Source organism: Budorcas taxicolor, chromosome 12, assembly GCF_023091745.1.
Source record: "Budorcas taxicolor isolate Tak-1 chromosome 12, Takin1.1, whole genome shotgun sequence".
In the NCBI taxonomy this organism is placed as follows: Eukaryota; Metazoa; Chordata; class Mammalia; order Artiodactyla; family Bovidae; genus Budorcas; species Budorcas taxicolor.
In genome coordinates, this window is record NC_068921.1 from 12,674,122 (window position 1) to 12,698,285 (window position 24,164).

The window sequence follows — 24,164 nt, forward strand, 5'->3', positions numbered from 1 at the left end:
CACTGTGTTGTACACCTGAAACTAATAAAATAATGTAAAATCAGTTCAGTTCAGTTGCTCAGTCGTGTCCAACTCAGGAATCGCAGCACGCCAGGCCTCTCTGTCCATCACCAACTCCTGGAGTTCACTCAAACTCAGTCCATCGAATTGGTGATGCCATCCAGCCATCTCATCCTCTGTCGTCCCCTTCTCCTGCCCCCAACCCCTCCCAGCATCAGAGTCTTTTCCAATGAGTCAACTCTTCACATGAGGTGGCCAAAGTACTGGAGTTTCAGCTTTAGCATCATTCCTTCCAAAGAACACCCAGGATTGATCTCCTTTAGGATGGACTGGTTGGATCTCCTTGCAGTCCAAGGGACTCTCAAGAGTCTTCTCCAACACCACCATTCAAAAGCATCAATTCTTTGGCACTCAGCTTTCTTCACAGTACAGCTCTCACATCCATACATGACTACTGGAAAAATCATAGCCTTGACTAGACAGATTTTGTTGGCAAAGTAATATCTCTGCTTTTGAATATGCTGTCTAGGTTGGTCATAACTTTCCTTCCAAGGAGTAAGCGTCTTTTAATTTCATGGCTGCAATTACCATCTGCAGTGATTTTGGAGCCCCCCAAAATAAAGTCTGACACTGTTTCCACTGTTTCCCCATCTATTTCCCATGAAGTGATGGGACCAGATGCCATGATCTTAGTTTTCTGAATGTTGAGCTTTAAGCCAGGTTTTTCACTCTTTCACTTTCATCAAGAGGCTTTTTAGTTCTTCACTTTCTGCCATAAGGGCGGTGTCATCTGCATATCTGTAAATCAACTACTTCAACAGAAAGTTAAAACATCACTTTAAACTGTTAGTCAAGAATAAAATGTAGAAGGGGCATACACAGTAATTGAACAGAAAATGGAATTTCTTGTGAAGATAGAATAAAACTATAAGTGTTTTTTCATTGAGGAAAAAAATGAGAGGGATTATGATCCATGCTCAGAATCTTGAAGAGATTTGGCTAGTCTGACTGTAGCCTCGATTGATAGTCCAGAATTCCTTGAACTACTTTTTTTTTTTGTTCTTAAAGCCAGAAAAGGAGTAATTTTTGGTACAAATAAAAATACTGTTTACAAAGCAGATGTGGCAGACTTAGGAACTTGTGCTCCGTCCTAGTGTCCCAGCTGAAAATATGAACTGCTTTGAAGAGAATCTAAATAAGTGCTGTGCTTGGGATGGCCCCATAATAGACGAACAGAGTAGGTTAGGGATATCAGTGGGTATCTCAGTTAATTTTGAAATTAATAAGCTCTCCTGCCAAGTCTCTTTATTAGCAGACCCAAACAAAGGGTTAGATCGACCACTGGTCTAACTCTGAAGGTCCCATTTCTTGTTTTTGTCATCGTTATCATCAAATGGATATTCCTATTAATAATACAACTCAGAACCTGATGCTTTTGGACTTATTTTCTTTCTTTTTTCTAGTCCAAAAGAAACAGAAGACTTTCAGTCAGCTGAGTCTCTTGGTAGCCAGCAGATGCATCTCAGTATTGGTGAGGACAGTACTGGAAGCTGGTCCAACTTAAGTTTTGAAGATGAACACCAGGATGAAAGCAGTAGTTTTCACCATCTAAGTGAAAGGTAACTGTGATTTTGAATGTAATTGCATAGTTTAGGAACTCAGACTCCTCAGAAATAAGTTCCAAATTTATACTGAATTTGATTTTAAAATTCTGAATTTGTAAACCTAACCATTATTATCAAAGTGTATTTTGTTCCAACATTATTTCTAATGGTTTGACATTTATTAAATATAGTAATTAGCTGGACTAATTTTCTTTGTGCCAATAATTGAAAAATATGTCATACATTTGATTTTATATGCTTCATGCTGTACTTGACTTTCTCATGAACTTTGAGAAAAAAATTTTCTTTCTCACTTTAAAGGACAGGAAAAAGAATAATTATCTGTAAAAGGCATCAAAATGGTCCTGTAATTTTTTTGATATTATAGTCGTATTTTTCTAGGGGAAGGATTCCTTATTTGTCCATTCAGGATCACTGTAACTTGAGCAGTTATACTCGAATGACTGAAAATACGTAAACTCATTACAAAAATACAGTATGATATAACAGAAGGCACTTCGTGTATCATTCTCTCAGTTAACCTTGTTTCTAAAACCAGTTTTAGAATATTTTATTAATTATAATAGAATTATTTCTTTTATTCCTAATGCTGTACAGGCCTTCCTGAGTAACCTATAAAATGTTACAAAATCTTTATTCACATTAAGTGATACTTGGAAATACTAACACTGACCATAGCTGAGCCTAGGGAGAGGAAAGGGTTTTGGGCACTTGTAGAAAGGACCCTGTGAAGCTTCTGCAGAACAGGCCCTTGGAATGCACTTACCAGGAGGAGGAGGGAAGAGGGGATGATGAAGCAGAAGGAAAGGAAATGGCTTTTCAGCTGTTAGAACACATCATCTCAAAGTACTTGGTTTGATGCTTGGATTAACCAGTGAGTGTTAATATTTTTATATTTTTATTGTCATAGTTTTAAAAATGTGACACAAGCCACCAACATTTTACAAAATTTAAATCCAGAAAAGGCAGTCTTTAAAACTAGTAGTAGGAAGTGGGGTAATATCACAGATTATCATTTGCTCCTCTCCATACCTTTAGAATGTTTACACTTAAATAATTCTCTCACTTTGAGAAACAGGCTTCTAGAATTTCAGTGGAGTTAACATTGTTGCTTATGAAATCCTGGTGTTAAAATGGGAGAACTTAGAGGCTAGTGGCCATAAAAGGGCTGTAGCTGGTTGAATGACTCAATATGGAATGCTGTCCGGTATGATGAAAAGAAGGGAAGTGCCTACCAGGGTCGGCCGTTGGTTCTTCCTCTTTAGCATTATTTTATCAGTGGTGTAGAACACTCATTATTTGTGAGTGACTCAAACCAGAGATGAAAAGGTAATCCTGTTAACAGAACCAGAGTTCAGAAAGACCAAATCAGGCTGAGGCTAAACCAGTTGTGTTTAAACATGAGTAAATATCTTTAGGTTCAGAAAATTAATTACTTGAATGGGAAAAACCTGACCTGATAGCATTTTGTCCAGGGGAAAAAAAAAAACCTGTGGTTTAATTGACCATAGAATTAATAAGAACTAACAGTACTGTGTGAATTTAAGTTTCCAGCACAAAGAAAAACTTAGTGGGGCTCATCCAGGGTTGGTGGTGTGCTTGCCTCCTAGAGATTAAGATTTGCTGGGTCATTGGCAGTCCCAAGATTCTGCATGCTTGATAAGTGTCTCAGATGATTTTAAAGCAGGTGTTTCAGAGACCACACTTAAGATACATGACTTTAGTGTAGAAATGGGTAAAACTTTTAATTTTGTAATTTTTTTTTGTGCTTAGTTAACCATTCTATTAATAGAAGTAAATTATGGTGTTTGAGATCATTTATTTTCTCTCTTTTTGGCTCACAGCTGTCTAACCATTCTGTATTTCCATATTTTCTTGTTTTTGGTTTGTCTGTCACCAGACTATGTAGGCAAAACTGGTTGGTTTCATGGTTTTACACTAGAGCTATATTTGTTTGAATGTAATGTTGAAAAGACACAGATCAATTTTAATTTTTATGTAATGCATTATGGTTTGTGACAGTTGAATAGTGCTAATATGTACTTGTTAATTATTGAAATAGCCTGGAAACTCTTTAGAACTTTTAAAATCAGCCCCTTGTCGGTAACCATATCAACATTTACTGATGCATAAAAGATGATTTTATGTTAATTCATTTTTAGAACCCAAATTTTCTATTGTGTAAATATTTTTATAATTGTCTAGCCTACTATGGGAAAATACAGCTGCTTATCACTGCAAACTAATGTGCTTACTAATTATTTTAATGATAAGAATTTTTAAAAATTGCATGTTTAGATTTTAATCTGAAAAACTGAATTTAGTTTTGTTTCCGAACACAGTTGCTTTTTGTGTCCTGTCGCTTTGCTGCACTTGTAGAACGTAGTTGCTATCTTTTGATTAGGCAGTGTAAGAAGGTATCGGTGAGGTGTTAGTGACTGGCTGATCTGTCAAGTGTAATGCTTGATTAGACCTTGGCTATGCAATATTCTGAAGAAAATGTACATTATTTGCCAGCTGCTGAATTATACATAATGTATGAAATAAAGATAATTGACATATAATAATGAGTATCTTAAAATCAGAAGATGTGTTTTCTCCCCGTAGTTAGACGAGGTCTTTTGGGACTATGTTTCAGTGTTTTCCTTCTCATCCTTTCCCCATCCTCCTTCCCTGCCCTGGCCGTCACTGTGTGCACTCTCTAAACACTCAGGGAAAAAAACTCGGGAGAATGTTAACCTGTGTAAACTTTATCCAAACTGGATACCATTGGCTTTTTACAAATTATGTCCTAAGTTTTGCCATAGACATTAATTTCCTTGTGAAACTTTTTTGTTCTTCCATTCATTTACTGTCCTAAAAGTCACTGTCTGAATCTGTAAAATAAATATAAATTTAGGATACTTTTCATGAACTGCTGAGGACAAGTAAGAAAACTCCCTAATCTCTGAAGCTGTCAAACACCTCAATGTAGTAGCAACGATGGTCTTCACATAACTCCACGGATGCTGTGCCCACTGAGGCAGCTTCAGAACATCCTCAGTTATCAGTGATGGACGCCGTTCCAAAGAAAACCAGGGTTGTTTTTACCATTCATTTTCTAGTTCAGCTCTGTTCTTTTCTTCCTCTGGCAGTAATGGTAACAGCAGTAGCTGGAGCAGTCTTGGTTTAGAAGGAGATTTGTGTGAGGACAATTTATCCTTTCCAACATCAGACAGGTTGGTCCAGTCCAGAAATCTAAACACTGATGAGTCTTTCACCACTAATGCATGATATCATATTCTTAAAAGAATGTGGGTTAGAGTGCCAACATGTATCAACCTGCTTTTCTCCTATATTTCACATGATTCTGCTTGATAAATTTACATCTAATGAAAAAATTCAACTCTGCTTAGATATGACTGACACCTAATTGCAAAATGTGTTACTTTTATGCATGTGTTGCACTGCTTGCTATTTTTCATTCTACCAATTACTGTTTCATTAAAAAGAGCTTGCTTCCTACAGGATTTCTGTTGCTTTGTTTTTTTTTTGTTTGTTTCTGTATATAGTTTCATTCCATTTATAAGAAAAGTATAGGAAAAAATGTGTTTTTAACTGTTAAAAATATACAAATGGCATCAACCGAAGCACTAATAAATAATTATTCATGGCATTCTGTGATATTCAAATGCTGTGTTATCTAAAACCAAATTAGCATATTTTGGCTTTAAATTATTTTAAATTTTATTATGTAATTACTTGACACTCTGTATATCATGGTCAGGTGGAAATTCTGTTACTGATAACTTCCTTTTAGGCATCATTGGCACTTGAGATTTTAACATGAAATGGTGTGAGAAGCAAAGCTTCCTTTTTTTTTTGTCATTTCTCCCCCTTTTAAATGTCATATTTCATATTGTAACATTCATTTTTTGGTCACATTTTAAGAATTGGCTTTAATACCATTATTAATTAAAGCTTTTTTTTTTTTTAACTGCTTTTGCTTCATTTGGTAAGTGATGGGCCAGATGATGAAGAAGAGGAGCATCAGACTGATGAAGAAGGTAACTAGCTGTTTGTTTTTTAAAGTGTTTGCCTGTTTTTTGTATAAGGTATAAAGTTCTTTAGGAAAGTCTTTAATGTTTGTGCATTTTCATCAAATAGGCACTGTATTATTGCTGAGTTGTCAGGGTTTTACATTACAAAACATTCTTTTCTGTTTAAATTCATTAATTTATTTGCCATTTTACTAGACTTGGAACATTCAAACAATATAAACATACCAAAAAAAAGACATTTATAAGAATCTATATGGAGTCCTATCAGATGGGAAATACTAACTGAAGACTGTTAATAATAACAGAAAAAAATCACTTTATAATTCCATAATGGTGTTTTTTCCCCTTCCCTTTTGGTTATTAATGTCTTTTGAGATCCCTTCAACACATTATTACTCATTTAAACTATTCAGTGTAACTTGAAATTATTTATTAGGACAAACGTTGATTTATTTTTAAATTGTTTTCTATTAAAATTACAGAAGTTTGCAATTAGAGTAGACCCAGGAGAAGTTCTTGTCTACATTTCTTATTACACAGATAATAAAGGAATTGAAGAAATATTCCAAATCAGAGTATTCTTGAACTAATCTATGCAGTGTCAGATCTTTTGCTGAGCAGCTTGTGTTATTTGATTGTTAAACTAAAAGGAAGGGTACTCATCAGAATAAAGACCGAACTACTTTAAAAGAAGTATTCAGTTATTTGAGGGAGAAATTTATAAAAGTCTCTTCATATAATTATTTTGTTTAAAATATAAAATTCTTAGTGTTATGAGATATAATTATTATAATTATCACGTCAGTTTGTTTTCCTTTCAAACTAGTTATTTCTAGAATTAGTGCTTGATGTCAGTCTTATAAAAATCAATAAATAAAAGATATTTTTAAACCAGTTCTCCATTTCATTAATTCCAGTCTTACACTCACACATATATTTGAAGAAAATACTCATTCCTTCCTTTAATGATCATGGTTCCAAATGTGTAAATACTAGAGTTCTGGAATGTGATTTGTAATTCTTAATTAAATATATTAGAATGTCTTAAGTGAAACTCAAAAACTTCTCACTTTGAAATTGAGTTTTCATTATATTTAGATGGGTGTTGAGTTTTTTTTCAAAAATCTTAATTTTCCTTTATTTCTGAAAATACCAATAATGTCTTCTATAGAGTGGCATGAAAGAATATTCATGTTTAGATGTTAGTTTTTGAACCAGTGATTCTTTAATCATCTCTTCAGAAATAGGCAAACAGAAAATTGTAGGAACAAATTTCTTAAAATGTACTTTACACCTGGGTTTCCAGTAAGTTTTATTACCAATTGTATTTTTTTAATTTAGAAAGGTCATGTATCAATTTTGAGTCCAAATCCTCAAACCTAAGGTTATTATTTAGTTCTAAAACCACTCCTTAGTAGCCATTTTTCGTACAGGGTTTCTGGAAGTAAGTTTTTTTTTTTCTGATGAGTTATACTTCTGAAATAAAGTAGGTGTGAAAAGGGAAAGTAACAGTGAAAGTCACTCAGTCGTGTCCAACTGTTTGAGACCGCATGGATTATACAGTCCATGGAATTCTCCAGGCTCAAATACTGAAGTGGGTAGCCTTTCTTCTCCAGGGGGATTGGGCAGTATTTTTAATTTTTGTTAGAGTATTTGTTTGTTTATACTTAGTTGCTCAGTCATGCCCAACTCTTTGCAACCCCATGAACTGTTGCACACTAGGCTCCTCTGTCCATGGGATTCTCCAGGCAACAATAGTGGAGTGGGTTCCATCCCCTCCTCTGGGGATCTTCTCAACCCAGGGATCGAACCGGAGTTTCCCACATTGGCAGGCAGATCCTTTACCATCTGAGCCAGCCAGGGAAGAATATTTGCTTTATTTTTTGCTGAGTGAAAACAATTCAGAATTATGGAAATCCTAAGGCAGCAAGCTTTATTTATTTATTTATTTTTGTTTGTAGTTGCAGGATGTCAATTCTTTCTCTTTTCACTAGAGTTGAATGACCTCTCTTAGAGATCACTCTTAGGCAACCAGACACCCTGAACTGAAAAATCAAGTGGTACAGAGAACCTTTCAACTCCATGACCTCTGCAGAATTTATAGAATGGTCCAAAGACTATGATACTGTTGTGTGCCAGACCCATTTTTGAGAATCAGAGTGCGGAAAGGAAGGAAATGATAATACATTTATTTTAAGAGAATAGCAGGAACCAGTTTTTTTAAATGAAAAATCTTACAGGTCAGTAGGAACCCTAAAAATTAGTAGTGGTCTAAAATGCCCTGCCAACTGTAAAAAAAAAAAAAATAGGGACATTCACCAGCAAATGTCCATTACTGGTGCAAATTGGTGTGGTGTATGCCTGCATGCCCCCCTGCCTGCCTCTTGTGGGGGAGGCCCGGGCCTCAGCACTGCTGGTTGCTCAGCCACCACTAAGCAGCGGTATTCAACACAGGATATTGGTTTAGTTTTATAGTCAACAGAGATTCATCTTTTTTTATGTTGAAAACATAGTTTTTATTTAAAAAAACAAAACAAAACTTGAGAACAGTGTCTTCTACCACTGTCCCTGGTTTGGTTTTGTGGATGTAAGTGGTTGTATATGACTCCCCCCTCCACCCCCCCATATTTTGCCTGAAAAGTGAAGTGATTAAGAGCATGGAACCAGATTGCCAATGTTAATATCCTGACTCAGCTGTGTCCCAGCTGTGAGACTCTTGGTCTGTCTCTACCCCTGATCCCTAACCTGTAAAATGGGATGGTTGTGGTTCCCTCCTCCTAGGGTGCTTGTGAGGGGTGAGGGAGTTAGTGTGTCTAAAGAGCTTAGGTCAGCACTTAGGCTATAATATGTGTGATCCAAGTATTCACTTCTCTTAGTTCAGAAAGCTTTCTGAAAGTCCATTTAATATATTTATTTGTGTTTTGATTGTAATTGTAGCATTTTAGTTTTATTTGCTATAACTATGGATTATATTTTGACATAAATTATGGCATTTGTGAATTGCCAGTTGAATTCAGTGCCTCAGAATAGAGTTTTGCATTGTGTTGTCACAGATGATCAAACTATTTTTTTATTTTAACATTATTTTGCCCTTTCAAAGTAATGCTTTAGTTGGTGTTACAGTGCAGTTAAGAAAAGATTATTTTTTGGAAAATTCCTTGGAATCTTAAGAAATGGAAAATGCTTATATATCCTTAGAAACCAGAGTACTGAGAATTGAAATGATGGATTTCTTTGCATATTGCTTAAAAATTTAAATTTTAGGTTTGGAGCAAGATGGAAAGACTCTGCTCATTACAAATATTGACATGGAGCCATGCACAGTAGACCCCCAGCTAAGAATTATTCTTCAGTGGCTTGTTGCTTCTGAGGCAGAAGTTGCAGAACTTTATTTTCATGACTCTGCAAAGAAGGAGTTTATACAAGTAAGTACCTGCCTTGTAGGGTGGGTGTGAGGGCACAGTGTGTGCTGCTCTGTGTCACAGTTGATCTGATAAGATGCCCACTGATAGCAAATGGGCAGATGCCCGGGCATTAGAGTCCAGTGCTTGGGCTCAGATATCAGCTCTGCCGCACTCTTGCAGTGTGACCTTGGGCAGGTTCACTAGTCACAGTCTTTTTATCTGGGCTGTGGGAATGAGCATAGAATTTACCTGGCAGAGATTTGTGAGGATTAAATATAACACTGTTAAAAGTTGCTTAATCCAGTGCCTGGCACATCCTAAATTCTCAAAGCTGGGTGTCTTTAATAAGCAAAAAGATCGAGTTATTCTTTGTACTTGGGAAGTGAAGTCAGTCGTGTCCAACTCTTTGCGACCCCATAGACTGTAGCCTACCAGGCTCCTCTGTCCATGGGATTTTCCAGGCAGTAGTACTGGAGTGGATTGCCATTTCCTTCTCTAGGAGATCTTCCCAACCCAGGGCTCGAACCTGGGTCTCCCGCATTGTAGACAGACGCTTTACCATCTGAGCCACCAGGGAAGTCCATTCTTTGTCCTTAATTGATGCATAATTATGCCTAGTAATGAGTATGTCTCTTCTGTTAATCCAGTGTCATTAGTATGAGAAGCTAGCATAAGCAAAAGCCAGTAAAAGTTTATAAACATTTAATAAGGGACAGTAGTTCACTTTGAGCATTTAGTAGGGTTCTAATACTAAAGCATTCAGTTTAGGTGCATTAATAAAATATTTTTATTGAGAATTTACTGTGTACCAGTCATGTTATTAGCCAGAATTTTTAGTTTGCAGCCTTAAGGTTTTTGTCTAGGACTTTTCTTTATGAGAACTTTCATTTAATCTTACTGTATAATGTAGAATAGTTCAAAGAATAACCAGTATAAAATGATTAATAATGACAAAAAAGGAATTGTCTTGATTTCCGGTTCAGAATTTACAAAAATATTATTGAAAGAAGTGTGTGAAAAAGATATAAAAAAATTGTTTTTTGTATTTTGTTGTTTTTATTTAGACTTCTTGAATTTTTCCAGCATAGATTTCTGTTTAGAGGCAGAGGGAGGAAATAAGACAGAAAGGGGATGTTCAGGAAATGAATTGTCAAGGGGAAAGAATAGGTAGGGAAAGTATTAGAACTGACTATGGAAGCAAGCGTTTTCAAGTCGTTTAGTCTTGGATAAATTGAGGGCTAAGGAAGGCCTTAGGCAGAGCTGAGTGTAAGGGTGCTGAGGTAAGGGAACCGCATCCCCACATAACCTAAGAAAACATTCTTGCAGTTCCTCAAAAAGTCAAACACAGCATTATTATATAACCCAGCAATTCTCCACCTAGGTCTGTACCCAAGAGGAATGAAAACATATGTCCAAGGCAGTGTTATTCATACTAGGCCAAAAGTGGAAACATCCTAAATGTCCATTAACTGATGAATAAAACGTGGTCTGTCCATGCAGTGGAATATTGGCTGTCAGTAAAAAGGAATGACGTAGAGGCATGCTGCACCCTGGAGGTGGAGGACCCTTGAAGTCATTATGCTAAGTGAAAGGAGCCAGGTCACAGAAGGCCATATATTTTGTGATTCCATTAAAATGAAATGGCCAAAATAGGCAGATCTGTAAACTGAAAGTAGCTTAGTGATTGCCTCAAGTTGACGGGGTTGGGAGGAATGGGCAGTGATTAACAGGTAGACTTTTCTTTGGTAATAAAGGTATCCTAATGTTGTTTGTGGTGATGTTGCATTCAACTCTGTGAATACACTAAAAACCATTGGCTGGTCTATTTTAAATGGGTGAATTGTGTGGTATGTGAATTATATCACAGTAAAACTTTTTGAAAAGGTTAAGCATATTTATATTGCAAACAGTTTTTATAGAACTAAATAGGAAAAAATCTGAGTTGAAGACAGGTTCAGATTGGTGATGATAGTTTATTTAAACCTGTATTTTTATACTTAAAAAAAGGTATAATTGATACATAATACCATATTAGTTTCAGGTGAACAACATAATGATATTTGTACATACTACAAAATGATTGCCACAGTATTTAATATTTATTTACTTTTTTCTGAAATATGAACATTTCTTGTATGTTTTTGTTGAGCCTGGAGTGCGTATTCCAGGGGAGAAAGCCACACTGTACGTTGTGGAAGGAAAATCCACATCCTTTTATTAAGCTTGACATTGTCTTTGTTATTTTATGTTCCCGCTTGAGGGTGTGGCAGATGTATTTAGTTCAGTTCAGAGTTTCCTGTAGAGATGGAGTCTCTCCACGCCCACACAGACACTATGCTGGGTGAGGTTTGTGGGGTTCTGGCTCCCGCAATCCCAAAGTGTCACTCTGTGGAGGAGAGTATTTATAAAAGCCAGGAAGGAAAAATGTTTAATTTGTGTAAAGAGTGGTGGTTTAGGGGAGAATACCTTGTTATAACTGGGAAACAGTATTTTGCTGCAAACAGCAGTTTCATCCAGGGTTATAAATAAAAATGAAAACTTTATTGTTAAAAAATTGCTTTCGGTTAATGTTTGGCTTATCTTCCTTTTTTACTAGCTTTCAAAACGGCTACAGGAAAAAGGCTGGAAAGTGGGAGACCTCCTGCAGGCTGTGCTTAAATACTATGAGGTGATGGAGAAGACGTCCAGTGAGGAGAGATGCAAGTCCCTGTTTGACTGGCTCTTGGAAAATGCATAGAACAAACTCCAAACCAGTGTATTCTATTATTTGTTTTGGGAGAGGAAGAAACAGATAAAGACGCATAGGGTAAAATTTGAGTAGTGAATATTAACATTTAAAGTGAATTGGGGGGAAAGTAAATAGCTATTAGTGTGTTGTGTCATCATATGGTGTATATAGTTCATACTCTCCTCATCTGTCAAATATTAGCTTCACTTATTCTTCTGTACACATGTGCAGTGTGTGTAGTAAGACCCTAAGAACGTGTATTTGAAGAAAGGTCTGACTATGAGGCTTTCAGGAACATTGATGGCATTCTTTTCGCATCCAAATAGTGCTGCTAGAAATTGCACTGAGGTGGCTGAAGGGGGGTTCCAGGGATAAAGAGTTATAATTTTGCTCCTTTTCAAGCAAACGGTTTCCTGTTAATAACAGATCTAACATCAAAAAAACAGCATTGAGGCTAATTTATTTTTCTGACATCTTTTTCTATTTTTAAGGGTCAGTTTTATTTTCATGGTTCAGCTGTTGGTATTTTTTTGAATCCCCCAAGTTATTTAATTTCTTATAAACAGTAGTTTAGGTTTCTATAAATACTATAAATGATAGTTTCCCCAGCCTTTCATTAAATGATCTTATTTGCTAATGTTTCCAATTGTTCTGGCATGAGAGTGTGTGTGTGTGTGTGTGTGTGTGTGTGTGTGTGTGTGTGTGTGTGTGTGTGTAAAGGAGAACTTTAACTTTGCTAGTGGTGGGTACCGTCTTTTATTTTACTCTTTTCTGGTTACAAACCCACTGTTAACATTAAAAAGGTGCTTTAAAATAAAATGTCTATAAAGATTGTGCAGTAAGAATTTTTCTTTTTTGACTATTTTGAGTCCCCAACTTATTCTTTAAATGAAAATAAAGGTGCAAAACATACTGAAATTTTAAAACTTAATGTTCATTTGGAAATGTATTTAGAGAAGCCCAATAGTTGTTTTCTCTGTTGGGATTTTGAAAAAATCCTTTAGCAAGGATTTTTAAATTAAAACTCCACTTTAGCTTTTTCTAGAAAAATCGGGACCTTCCCAACAACCCCTTCCCCAGTAAAATGTATCTGTACTGTTTTGTAAAGTCCTCTGATACAGTCTTTCTGGGCTCTGCATTTTGTTCCACTCGTCCTTAGTAACTGCGAGTTGACTTGAATAGAGGACCAGGATTGTGTTTTGTATGAGGGTATATGCGTGTGAATTTTTGCTTCTTCCATTAGCAGATTTTTAAATGAGGAAATCATTTTTTGTTGGAGGCTTTTGGTTTTGCTCTCACTTTTTTTCCTGAGAACTGACTCTTCTGGAAGCTGCACAAAGTATCAAGGACAGTAGCACCTGCCAGGGGACAAGGAACAGGGCACTTGCATTGATTTGAATTACAGTTATGGCAGGGAAATCATTGCTTCTTAAGAAAAATGCCAAAATCTATTTAAGTGTTTTGAGGTTACACTTACAGAAGCTTCTGTTTTTCCCAATTTAAGATGAAGAAATGGAGCAGGCCTTAAAGATAAATTTTGCAGAAGTTTCTCGGGTGTTTTTAAGGTTGGAGAGATGTAGAAAATGTATGTAAGCAGAACTGATTCTGTCTTTAGCTTCTTAGAATTTGATCTGCAGCAGCACTGGACTAGGTTCTTAATTGTTAGGAAGCACGTTGTTTTAACATAGATTAATTGATTATTAAGCTTAGGTTGAATTTTTACAAGTGTATAGCTATCAAATTGTATTTGGTATTTTCAGCGTATGTACGGGTGTTATTAACAGCAAAACTGAGTTCTGAATTTCTTTTAAGCTAAAGTGACAATATGTTAGTTCTGTAAAACTCTGTACTTGAAAATGTTGATTTCCTGTATGGTAAGGTTTTCCTCCTGTCTTTGTTTTTGTTCGTTTTCTGGAGCTGTGCTGGATTCCGAGTTCCCTATTCAGCCACTGTGGCCCAACAGACCAGTCCTTGGACACTAGCATGTATAGTACTGATCACAGTGGAGCTCCACACACAGCGGTTCAGTGCAGGGATGCAGAGAAAATGTCAAACGTTGGCAAATGTGAAAAGAAGTGGGAGTTAAGCTTCCTTATATAGAGAGAGAACATTGGAGTTTAGAACAGTATCTTTTAATCAAGAACAGTCTAAACTTACTTTGTTTAAAGGCACTTTGTGATTTTTCCAAAGATGTAGAATCTATTTGGTTGCTTAGCCTTCAGAACAGATCTGTTTGTTGACGAAGACTCTGTCTTATTTTGTTAAAAATCTATTTGATGTAATTTTATTATGATACTGTAATATTGCTATTCTGCCTACTTTGGCCCTTATGAAATATCATGTCTTATTCAGAACTGTTAAAGTTGTGATGTGCTTTGGGTTGAATTTTCTGTTTTATCAGTTTTAGAACCATTGGAGAACTGTGGAAAAAAAAGTGAAGGAGGCCTTGGATGGGGTTTTTAGAACATTGTTTCAGACGGAACTTCTTTTTCCAAGCCAAGTTTAAAATTCCATTTATATTTGGGGTATTAACTCATTTTGATTTTGATTTATTTCCTGATTTTCACAAAAGGAATGATTCATTTATAAATCACAGAAGAAAATTACAGTATCTCTGGGATGGTTTAACAGTTTAATGGTTTAATGGAGTTTTAAAATCTTTGAGAACATTTACTCAGTGAATATATGTGATAACATCTTCATAGTTTGACAACCATTCTATTTACCCTTTTAGATATTTGATATGAATGAATTCAACTCATAATACTTTCATTTTGCTTAATTAAAGGTTTTATTTTGCTGGTAGGAGAAATTAGTTACTTATTAAATGCACCAGTTATAAAGTAAAAGATGGTTTACCCATGTGGTTTTGATATGATGCACATTCCCCAGATGCAGTGTTTAACCTTAACTCATCACTAGGGTCTAGACTCAGAGTAGTAAATACTACTTCTCACAATTAAAATGATCAATTTCCCATCAGTCTGTTGCTTTAAATTTTGTTTTTTCAAGAGAAACTTTCCATAGAATTAAGAAAAATAATAATGCATCCATATTCAGGGTGTAGGGAAAATCCTTTCCATTTCGAACTCTGTCCACCCGTCACCAGCACAAGAGAAGTAGAGCTTCCGTGGGAATTATGAAGCTGTGCTCAAGTGAAATGGTTTTTTTCTCACTCTTGTTTGAGGCCCTGCATACGCTGACTCACTCGCCGTATTCCTGCTCTGGAGATGCAGACGCAGTGTTGGTCACACTTGTCACTTTATTTATTTATTTTTTTTCTACCATCCGTGTACATTCCTCTCCCAGGGGTAGAATCAGGTCTAGAAGTTCATTGTTTTGTTTTTTGTTGTAATGTTTGAACACTATTTAATGCAGGTTTTAATATTGCTGGATTTGCTACCTTTTGTTACTTGTGCAGTGTTAATAGTAATAATTCACATTCTTGTTTAATATACCAGCTGTAGAGCAAAAGCAGCTTTGAATAATTATAGCTGTTTATTTGACTGTGCTGAATTATTCCGTTAAGATCTTGTATAACAGTAACTTTTTTCTTTTGCTTTTTCAGTAATTTAACATGTTCATTTACCAAAATATGAACTTCAGGCTGCACTAAAATTTTGTTTTTGCAGTGGCTCAAAAATAAACATTTCAGAAATTACTTTTGTAATAATTTGCAATCAGTTGTTCTTTTATTTTTTCCAATTGTTTAAGTCTGTGATCTTTCTCTCCCAATTAAGAATTTCCCAATAAACTTAAGAGATGCCTGACTTTGGTTTTCAATCTGTAGTATCTTGTTAACACACTCAGTATTGAACTAAAACAAACGCATAGAAGGCACATAAAACAACCTCTATGTTTCTCACATTATTTTAAAGAAGAACGGAAGCTAGAATATTTTAATTGGACACTGACTCCTAAGTTCTTATTCGAGTCCCTCTGAATGCTGACAGGATGACTTGACAGGCTGTTTGCCTTTTGGATTTTAGTGCAAAGTGGAATATTATGATTGCCTTTGAATATAAGTGTGTTAGGGAATTCTCCAGCCTGGACTGAGCACTTCTTCCATAGGATATACAGATCAGACCTTTGTCATGCTGTATAGCATCAGGCACTTCAAAGCTAGGTGCTTGATTATTTATTACTAATGGAATTTGACTTGAAGTGTCTTCAGCCTTGGAATGAGTGATTTTCTAGCTTTTCATGAAAGTTTCAAAATGTTAGGAAATAATGATCACATATAATGGCTTGGGTATGAGTACATCTCAGGAACCAAGAAAACAAAATGCTCTGAAACCATAAGATTTTTTGACTGTAATTCCAAAGAGGAAAAACATTTCAAAAGGAATGGGACCTTGTGACAAATGACATTTGAATAACTTTGCAGCATTATTTATTTACAGCAGAAACATTAGAGTTTAGGAAGTTGCATTTTGGGAGTGCAGTGGTGGTTGCATGTTTTCCTCTTATCGTTTGCGATCTGTCTCAGCCGGGATAAGGAGGGAGGATGAGAGACAAGTCTTGAAGAATTACCACACATTTAAAGTATGAAAGATGGAAGAGCCACATATCCCAGGGTGAATATACTCTTGATGCTATTATGCAAAGGGTAGGAGTGAAAACCTCAGAGCCTTTAGCACCAGCATTTACAGCAGAAACGAGTTCAGGAAAGCTGCCCCTTGGGAGTGGAGTGGTGGTGGTTTTTTTCTCTGTCCTTTGTAGTTTTGTAATCACCTCACCCTCATTTTACTTTTGTGCTCTGGAGCAAGAAGGGTAATATTTTAGATTGGAAAGAGATGAAGAGAGACATTTCAAGAGGATTGAAGCTTGAACTTTGACATTTTAGGTCTTTCCCTCCCTGCCTTTCCCCATCCCCCACCCCATGTCATCTTTTAAACAGACACTTCAATTTTTTAGTTTAGAGCAAGGGATTAAAACTGGACTCCTGTGTGCTGGATTCAGCCCACTGTTAAAACTTCTGCTTTGGTCCAATGTGAGATCTGATTTTTAAAATAATTGCCAACACTTAAAAATAAGGAGATTTCACATTTAAATAGGTTTTGTGTTTCAGCATCTCTTGAAGCATTGGATGCCGTGGAGTACTGATTGGGGGCTTCCCAGGCGCTGCTAGTGGTACAGAAACCCGCCTGCCAGTGCACAAGACATGAGAAACACTGGTTTGATCCCTGGGTCAGGAAGGTCCCCTGGAGGAGGGCTTGGCAACCCACTCCAGTATTCCTGCCTGGAGAATCGCATGGACAGAGGAATCTGGTGGGCTACAGTCCATTGGCTCGCAGAGAGGTGGAACAGTCGACTGAAGCAACTTTGCATGCACACACGCACTGATTGGACTCCCGTGTAGCAGCAGTTTGACAGGAGCTGCATAATGGTTGCTCCTGTAGTCCAGCCTTGTGTTTCTCTTGGCCTGTGGCCTGACATGCTTCACCTTGCTCGCTTGTGTTGCCTGCTGGGGCCCTATAGGTGTTTGAGAGGCAAACTGACTTAAAGCAGATGAGTTACATAATGTGTTTAGGAAATCTGAATGATTCTCTAGCAGCTCTTCGCTTCTCTAGGATTGTGCAGAGTTGGGAAGGAGAGTCTAGAAATTACAGACTTGGTGAGTTTATTGCTCTTGAACAGGGAACAGATACTAATTATTAAGAGCAATATAGAAATGAAAGAAGGGAAAGCCAGCCTGGGTTTACCAAGAGCAGCTTCAATTTGCATTTCCTTTTTCAACAGAACTACCCAGCGGGCATGAAGGAATACCAGAGATACAGTATCTATTTTAATGAGGCATTTTATATGGATAAAGGAATGACAAATTGTGGCTTCCTGACTTTTTGAGAAGTTCGATTAGCAGTCTGCTCAACTGTGCTGAAAGAGAATAGCTTCAAAGTGCTGGTTAACCATCAAATCTAGAAATTCATATTTTTCTAAGCTATTTTTCAAGAGTGATCATAAAAATTAAGGTAATTTCTGATAGACTGAAAGAGTTTATGTTTACCTCTGCTGAGAAGAGAAACTGCTGAAGTGGATACTATTTTTCTAAGAAGGAACTTGAACTCTAAAGGCACAGGGTTATTAGCAGCATTAAAAAAAAATAAGAAAATGAAAGGAGCCACCCAAATGCAACATTTGTTCACACAATAATCCTATTTACCATTATGGCAAGCATTCCATGTTATTGAATCCAGACATCAATCTTGTTATGATTCCTATTTTTCCTGTGAGAAAACTCAGGCTCAGGTTGAAATTTTTTACAGCAGGCATAGTGGTGATGCTGTGATCTCCCAGGCTCCAGAGCCTAAGTTCTGCTCGTCACACTACATTGTTTCACCATAACTAAACCCCAAAATACAAAAACATGATGAAACCACCTGCAAGAATACATGTTGCTAAATTTTCTCTGACTCCTTTGTGACCCCGTAGACTAGCTCACCAGGCTTCTCTGTCTATGGGGTGCATTTACATCTAGTTCCGGAAAAACATCCATTTCTGCTTCATTGACTATGCCAAAGCCTTTGTGTGGATCACAATAAACTGTGGAGAATTCTGAAAGAGATGGGAATACCAGACCACCTGACATGCCTCTTAAGAAACCTATATGCAGGTCAGGAATCAACAGAACTGGACGTGGAACAACAGACTGGTTCCAAATAGGAAAAGGAGTACGTCAAAGCTGTATATTGTCTCCCTGCTTGTTTAACTTCTATGCAGAGTACATCGTGAGAAATGCTGGGCTGGAGGAAGCACAAGCTGGAATCAAGATTGCTGGGAGAAATATCAATAACCTCAGATATGCAGATGACACCACCCTTATGGCAGAAAGTGAAGAGAAACTCAAGAGCCTCTTGATGAAGGTGAAAGAGGAGAGTGAAAAAGTTGGCTTAAAGCTCAGCATTCAGAAAACGAAGATCATGGCATCTGGTCCCATCATTTCATGGCAAATAGATGGGGACACAGTGGAAACTGTCAGACTTTTATTTTTTTGGGCTTCAAAATCACTGCAGATGGTGATTGCAGCCATGAAATTTAAAGATGCTTACTCCTTGGAAGGAAAGTTATGACCAACCTAGACAGCATATTCAAAAGCAGAGATATTACTTTGCCAACAAAGGTCCGTCTAGTCAAGGCTATGGTTTTTCCAGTGGTCATGTATGGATGTGAGAGTTGGACTGTGAAGAAAGCTTAGCGCCGAAGAATTGATGCTTTTGAACTGTGGTGTTTGGGAAGACTCGAGAGTCCCTTGGACTGCAAGGAGATCCAACCAGTCCATCCTAAAGGAGACCAGTCCTGGGTGTTCATTGGAAGGACTGATGCTGAAGCTGAAACTCCAGTACTTTGGCCACCTCATGCGAAGAGTTAACTCACTGGAAAAGCCCCTGATGCTGGGAGGGATTGGGGGCAGGAGGAGAAGGGGACGACCGAGGATGAGATGGCTGGATGGCATCACTGACTCGATGGACATGAGTTTGGGTGAACTCCAGGAGTTGGTGCTGGACAGGGAGGCCTGGCGTGCTGCGATTCATGGGATCGCAAAGAGTCGGACATGACTGAGCAACTGAACTGAACTCATCTATTGATATCTATTGATACTTGTCTATTTATATCTATCCATATCTATCGATACCTATTTATCTTCTGTTGAGAAAGATTTATTTTAAAGCATTAATTCACATGATTGTGAAGGCTGGCAAGTCCAAAATCTGAGCAGGCAGCAGGCTGGAGACCCAGGGGAGAGGTGATGATGTAGCTCTGGTCCAGAGGCAGCCTGCTGGAAGAATTCCTTCTTTTAGGGGGAGGGGACTTCAGTCTGTTTTCTTGTAGGATCAACTGGCTGGATGAAGCCCACCCACACAATGTAGTGTCATCTGCTTTACTCAGAATCTACTGATTTGAATGTTCATCTCATTAAAAAGAATTCCTTTTCAGGTAAATATATCTGCACTCCAGATGTGTGTGACCAAGTATCTGGCCCTGTGGCCTAGCCAAACTGAAGCATTTTTCCTTAACCATCACACCAAACTTTGGGGCATGACCAGAGTGAAGACCTCAGATGACTACACCCACAGTATCAAAGTGAAGTTGGGGTTGGGGGAACAGCTTTCGCACTCTGAGGCTTGGAAGAAAACTTCTCTCAAACTTTGGCAGTGACTCAAGTTAAAAATCTTTCGTGAGACTTGATAGGCTAACTCTCATGTGAGCAGTTCCTCAAAAAGTAAAAGTTATATAATTCAACAATTCTATTCCTAAGGAGATTCTCAAGGGAAGTGAAAATACAGATTTCTATAAAAACTTGTGCATGAATATTTATAGAACTATTCATAACAGTCCCAAAGTAGAAACAACTGTCAATCAGTTGATGAATAGATAAACAAAATGTTTATCCATAAAATATTCGGTCATTAAAAGGAATAAAATAGTGATACACATCACAACATGGATGAAGCTTAAAAATGCTATGCTAAGAAGGCAGACAAGTGGCCACATGTTGGGTGATGCAATTTATATATAATGTCCAGAATAAGCAAATCCATAGTGACAGTTAATTGTTTCCAGGGTCTGGAGAAAGAAGGGAACGTAGAATGACTGTTAATGGGTACAGGGTTTCCTTTGGGTGATGAAAATGTTCTGGAATTATATAGATTGAGAAGGCGATGGCACCCCACTCCAGTACTCTTGCCTGGAAAATCCCACAAACAGAGGAGCCTAGTAGGCTGCAGTCCATGGGGTTGCAAAGAGTCAGACATGACTGAGCGATTTCACTTTCACTTTTCACTTCCATGCATTGGAGAAGGAAATGGTGACCCACTCCAGTGTTCTTGCCTGGAGAATCCCAGGGATAGAGGAGCCTGGTGGGCTGTTGTCTGTGGGGTCGCACAGAGTTGGACATGACTGAAGTGACTTAGCTGCAGCAGCAGCAGCAGCAGTGATTGAAGAAATCAACCATCAATATTCATTGGAAGGACTGATGTTGAAGCTGAAGGTCCAATACTTTGTTTGGACCCCTGATGTGAAGAGCCGACTCATTTGAAAAGACCATGATGCTGGGAAAGATTGAAGGTAGGAGGAGAAGGGGGCAACAGAGGATGAGATGGTTGGATGGCATCACCAGCTCAATGGACATGAGTTCGCGAAAACTCAGGGAGATAGTGAAGGACAGAGAAGCCTGGTGTGCTGCAGTCCATGGGGTTGCAAAGAGCTGGACTTTTGCGACTTAGTGACTGAAAGTCTGACAGGTCTTAGCAACTGAAAAACCATAACAAGTGGTTATGCCACTCTGAATAAAGATGACTGAATTTTATATTTAAAAGGATGAATTTTGTGTGATAAAAGTTATATATCAGTAAATTGAATTAAAAACAGCAGAAAGCAAGGAAATAGTTTTAAAAAACAAGTAAAAACTTCTAAAATTAAAAAAAATAATGGAGCCAAAAAACAAGAGTTTAATAGCAGATTAGTTATGGCCTAGAATATTGAGTTGAAAAAAAATATCCAGAATGCAATGTAGAAAGACAAAGATGTGATATATTAAAGTTTAGGTGAACTTGAGGGAAAGGAGAACTAATAAAAGGAGAATAGGGCATGAACAGGATCAATAGCTGAAAAGATGAGTGTTGGGAGTTTCCTAGAAATGATGGATGAACCACTTACAGTTTCAAAAAACCTAACAATTCTTAAGTAAAAACAATATACATATTAGATTTCCCAGGAAAAGCTATACACATACTTGTCTACTTTTTCAGATTATTCAATAAGCAAGCTAAAATTTCTAGGATTGCCAGTAAAAGAATATAAATTTTATATATATTTAAAACTAGTGGAGAAAAAAGATTAGAAGCCAAGAAAAAATAGAAAAACAACTGGGGCAAAAAGTGAAAAGCACAAAGTAAGATGGCAGATCTAAATCTCACTTCCCTCATCCTCACAGATGTTCCTGAGAGCACCCCCTCCCAATAAACTTCCTTCCAGGAACATCCTGGTCTGTTTGCCGGGCAACCTCATCTGTGAAATGAGGACAACTGCTTTGGAGAAGGATGAGGGAGTGAGTGAAGTCGCTCAGTTGTGTTCGACTCTTTGCGACCCCATGGACTGTAGCCCACCAGGCTCCTCTATCCATGGAATTTTCTAGGCAAGAGTACTGGCGTGGGTTGCCATTTCCTTCTCCAGGGGATCTTCCCGACCTGGGGATCGATCTTCCTGACCCGGGGATCGATCTTCCCGACCCAGGGATCGAACCTGGGTCTCCCGCATTGCAGGCAGACACTTTACCATCTGAGCTACCAGGGAATCCCTGGAAAAGGAGGATTACTTAGTTAAGGTGGACTTGTGTGTGCCCTGTGACACGTCTACCCTTAGATGGAAACTCTAGAGAAAAATCTTGCTTATGAAGACCAGGAGATGTGTACAGTGTTTATCAATAGCGTAAGTTATGATATGTTCATCCAATGGAATAGTCCACAATGGTAAAGAAGGATGACAGCTACATGCTTCAACATAGACATGCTGCAAAAACAGCCAGAGAAGCAAGTCACAGAAGAATTTAAAAGTGAGTCCATCTAGATAAGGTTCAAAAACAGGCAAAACTATGTTCAGTTGACCCTCTAGATCTGTGGGTTACGTGCCCCTGGATTCCAACCAACTGTAGACTGAAAATACCGTTTCAAAACCCAGAAAGTTCCCCAAAGCAAAACTTAAATTTGCTGCACGTCTACAACAATTTACATAGTATTTACATTGTGTTTACAGCAATTTGCTTTGTATTTACATTGTATTAGGTATCATAAGTGATCTAGAGTTGATTTAAAGTATACAGGAAGACGTGCATAGATAAGTGCAAATATTAGGCTCCACTACTTTATATAAGGGATGTTAGCACCTGCAGATTTTGGCATACAAGGGAGTTATGGAATCAGTCCTCTATGATGACTGAATTATGTTGTAATATATACATCTACACATACATGTATGGGCTTCCCAGGTGGCTCAGTGGTGTAGAACCCACCTGCCAATGCGGGAGGTGCAGGACATGTGGGTTCGGTCCCTGGGTTGGGAAGATTCCCCTGGAGGAGGAAATGGCAACCCACTCCAGTATTTATGCGTGGGAAATCCCATGGTCAGAGGAGCCTGTCACAAAGAGTCTGACATGGCAACTGAGCATGCGTGCACACATGTATGTATATATACCATGCATTCATTAGAAATTTCACTGTCTTTTCGGCTGTGCTGGGTCTTCGTCGCTGCAAGCCGGCTTTCTCTGTCTGTGGTGAGTAGAGGCTACTCCCCTGTTGAGGTGCAGGCTTCTCACTGTGGCGGCTTCTCTCCTTGAGCACGGCTCTCGGGCTCTTGGAGCAGCTGTGCAAGGGCTTAGTTGCTCCACAACACGTGGCATCTTCCAGACCTGGGACTGAACCCGTGTTCGCTGCATTGGCGGGTTCAGGGAAGTCCAGGGACTCCCAGGGAAGTCCCATACAACCACTTAATAGTCAAATGTGTGTATGTGTGCAAAACTGTAAGGGAATAATTAATACAAAGCTTAGGATAGTGAATTACCGTGGAGATGGGAGACGGATAGGGAGAGGATGTAATTGAGCATTCTAAGGTACCAGTTCTAAGGTACTGTTTATGAGAGGTAGATCCCTGGATGTTCACTTTATTATTTTTCTTCAAATTATACACATTCTTTATATAACACTCTTAAAATTTCACACCCAAAATATTCATTCAAAACAGATTACTCAACAGAATTTGTTCAAAGAGGTTGTGGGGCATATTAATTAGGTGTTTTCTCAAATGTTTCTAAAAACAACTTTGAAGAAAAATTCATTTTTTAAGCACAACTGAAGATTAAGGGAAAAAAGCTGAAACCTTCTCTGTTTCCCAAGTTGTGCCCTGAAAAGGTACGCATTACCAAGGCTTTCTGCTTGTTAGCCTCTTCGAGTTGGAGTGGGTGGCAGTGAGGGAGGATGGGAGAGAAGCCGGGGCTGCCTCCTCTCGACATCTGTCCTGCATTTCCTGGTCTGTATTCCACACCTGGACTCCACCCCAGCTCCTGACACAAGCTGGGTTTATCCACTCTTGTTGTTTAGCCACTAAGTTGTGTCCGACTCTTTTACTACCTTGTGGCCGCCTGCAGTGCAGGAGAGGCAGAAGACGCGGGTTCCATCCGTGGGTCAGGAAGATCCCCTGGAGGCGGCAATGGCAACCCCCTCCTGTATTCTTGGGCTACAGTCCATGGAGTCGCAAATAGTCGGACGTCTGAGGGACTGAGCAGAGACTGTAGCCCACCAGGCTCCTCTGTCCATGGGATTCCCCGGGCAAGAATACTGGCTTGGGTTGCCATTGCCTCCTCCAGGGGATCTTC

The 24,164-nt window shown here is 38.1% G+C and overlaps 1 protein-coding gene across 1 annotated transcript in view; it reads left to right on the forward strand.

The window, feature by feature from the left end:
* Window positions 1-11,806, forward strand: part of AKAP11 (A-kinase anchoring protein 11) — a 34,067-nt gene extending 22,261 nt beyond the window's left edge. Inside the window, exons 7-11 of the mRNA XM_052650307.1 lie at window positions 1,464-1,619; window positions 4,760-4,843; window positions 5,625-5,671; window positions 8,930-9,090; window positions 11,666-11,806. Of these exons, the coding sequence (XP_052506267.1) occupies window positions 1,464-1,619; window positions 4,760-4,843; window positions 5,625-5,671; window positions 8,930-9,090; window positions 11,666-11,806 (589 nt within the window). The remainder of the gene's footprint in view (window positions 1-1,463; window positions 1,620-4,759; window positions 4,844-5,624; window positions 5,672-8,929; window positions 9,091-11,665) is intronic.
* Window positions 11,807-24,164: the final 12,358 nt, after the last annotated feature.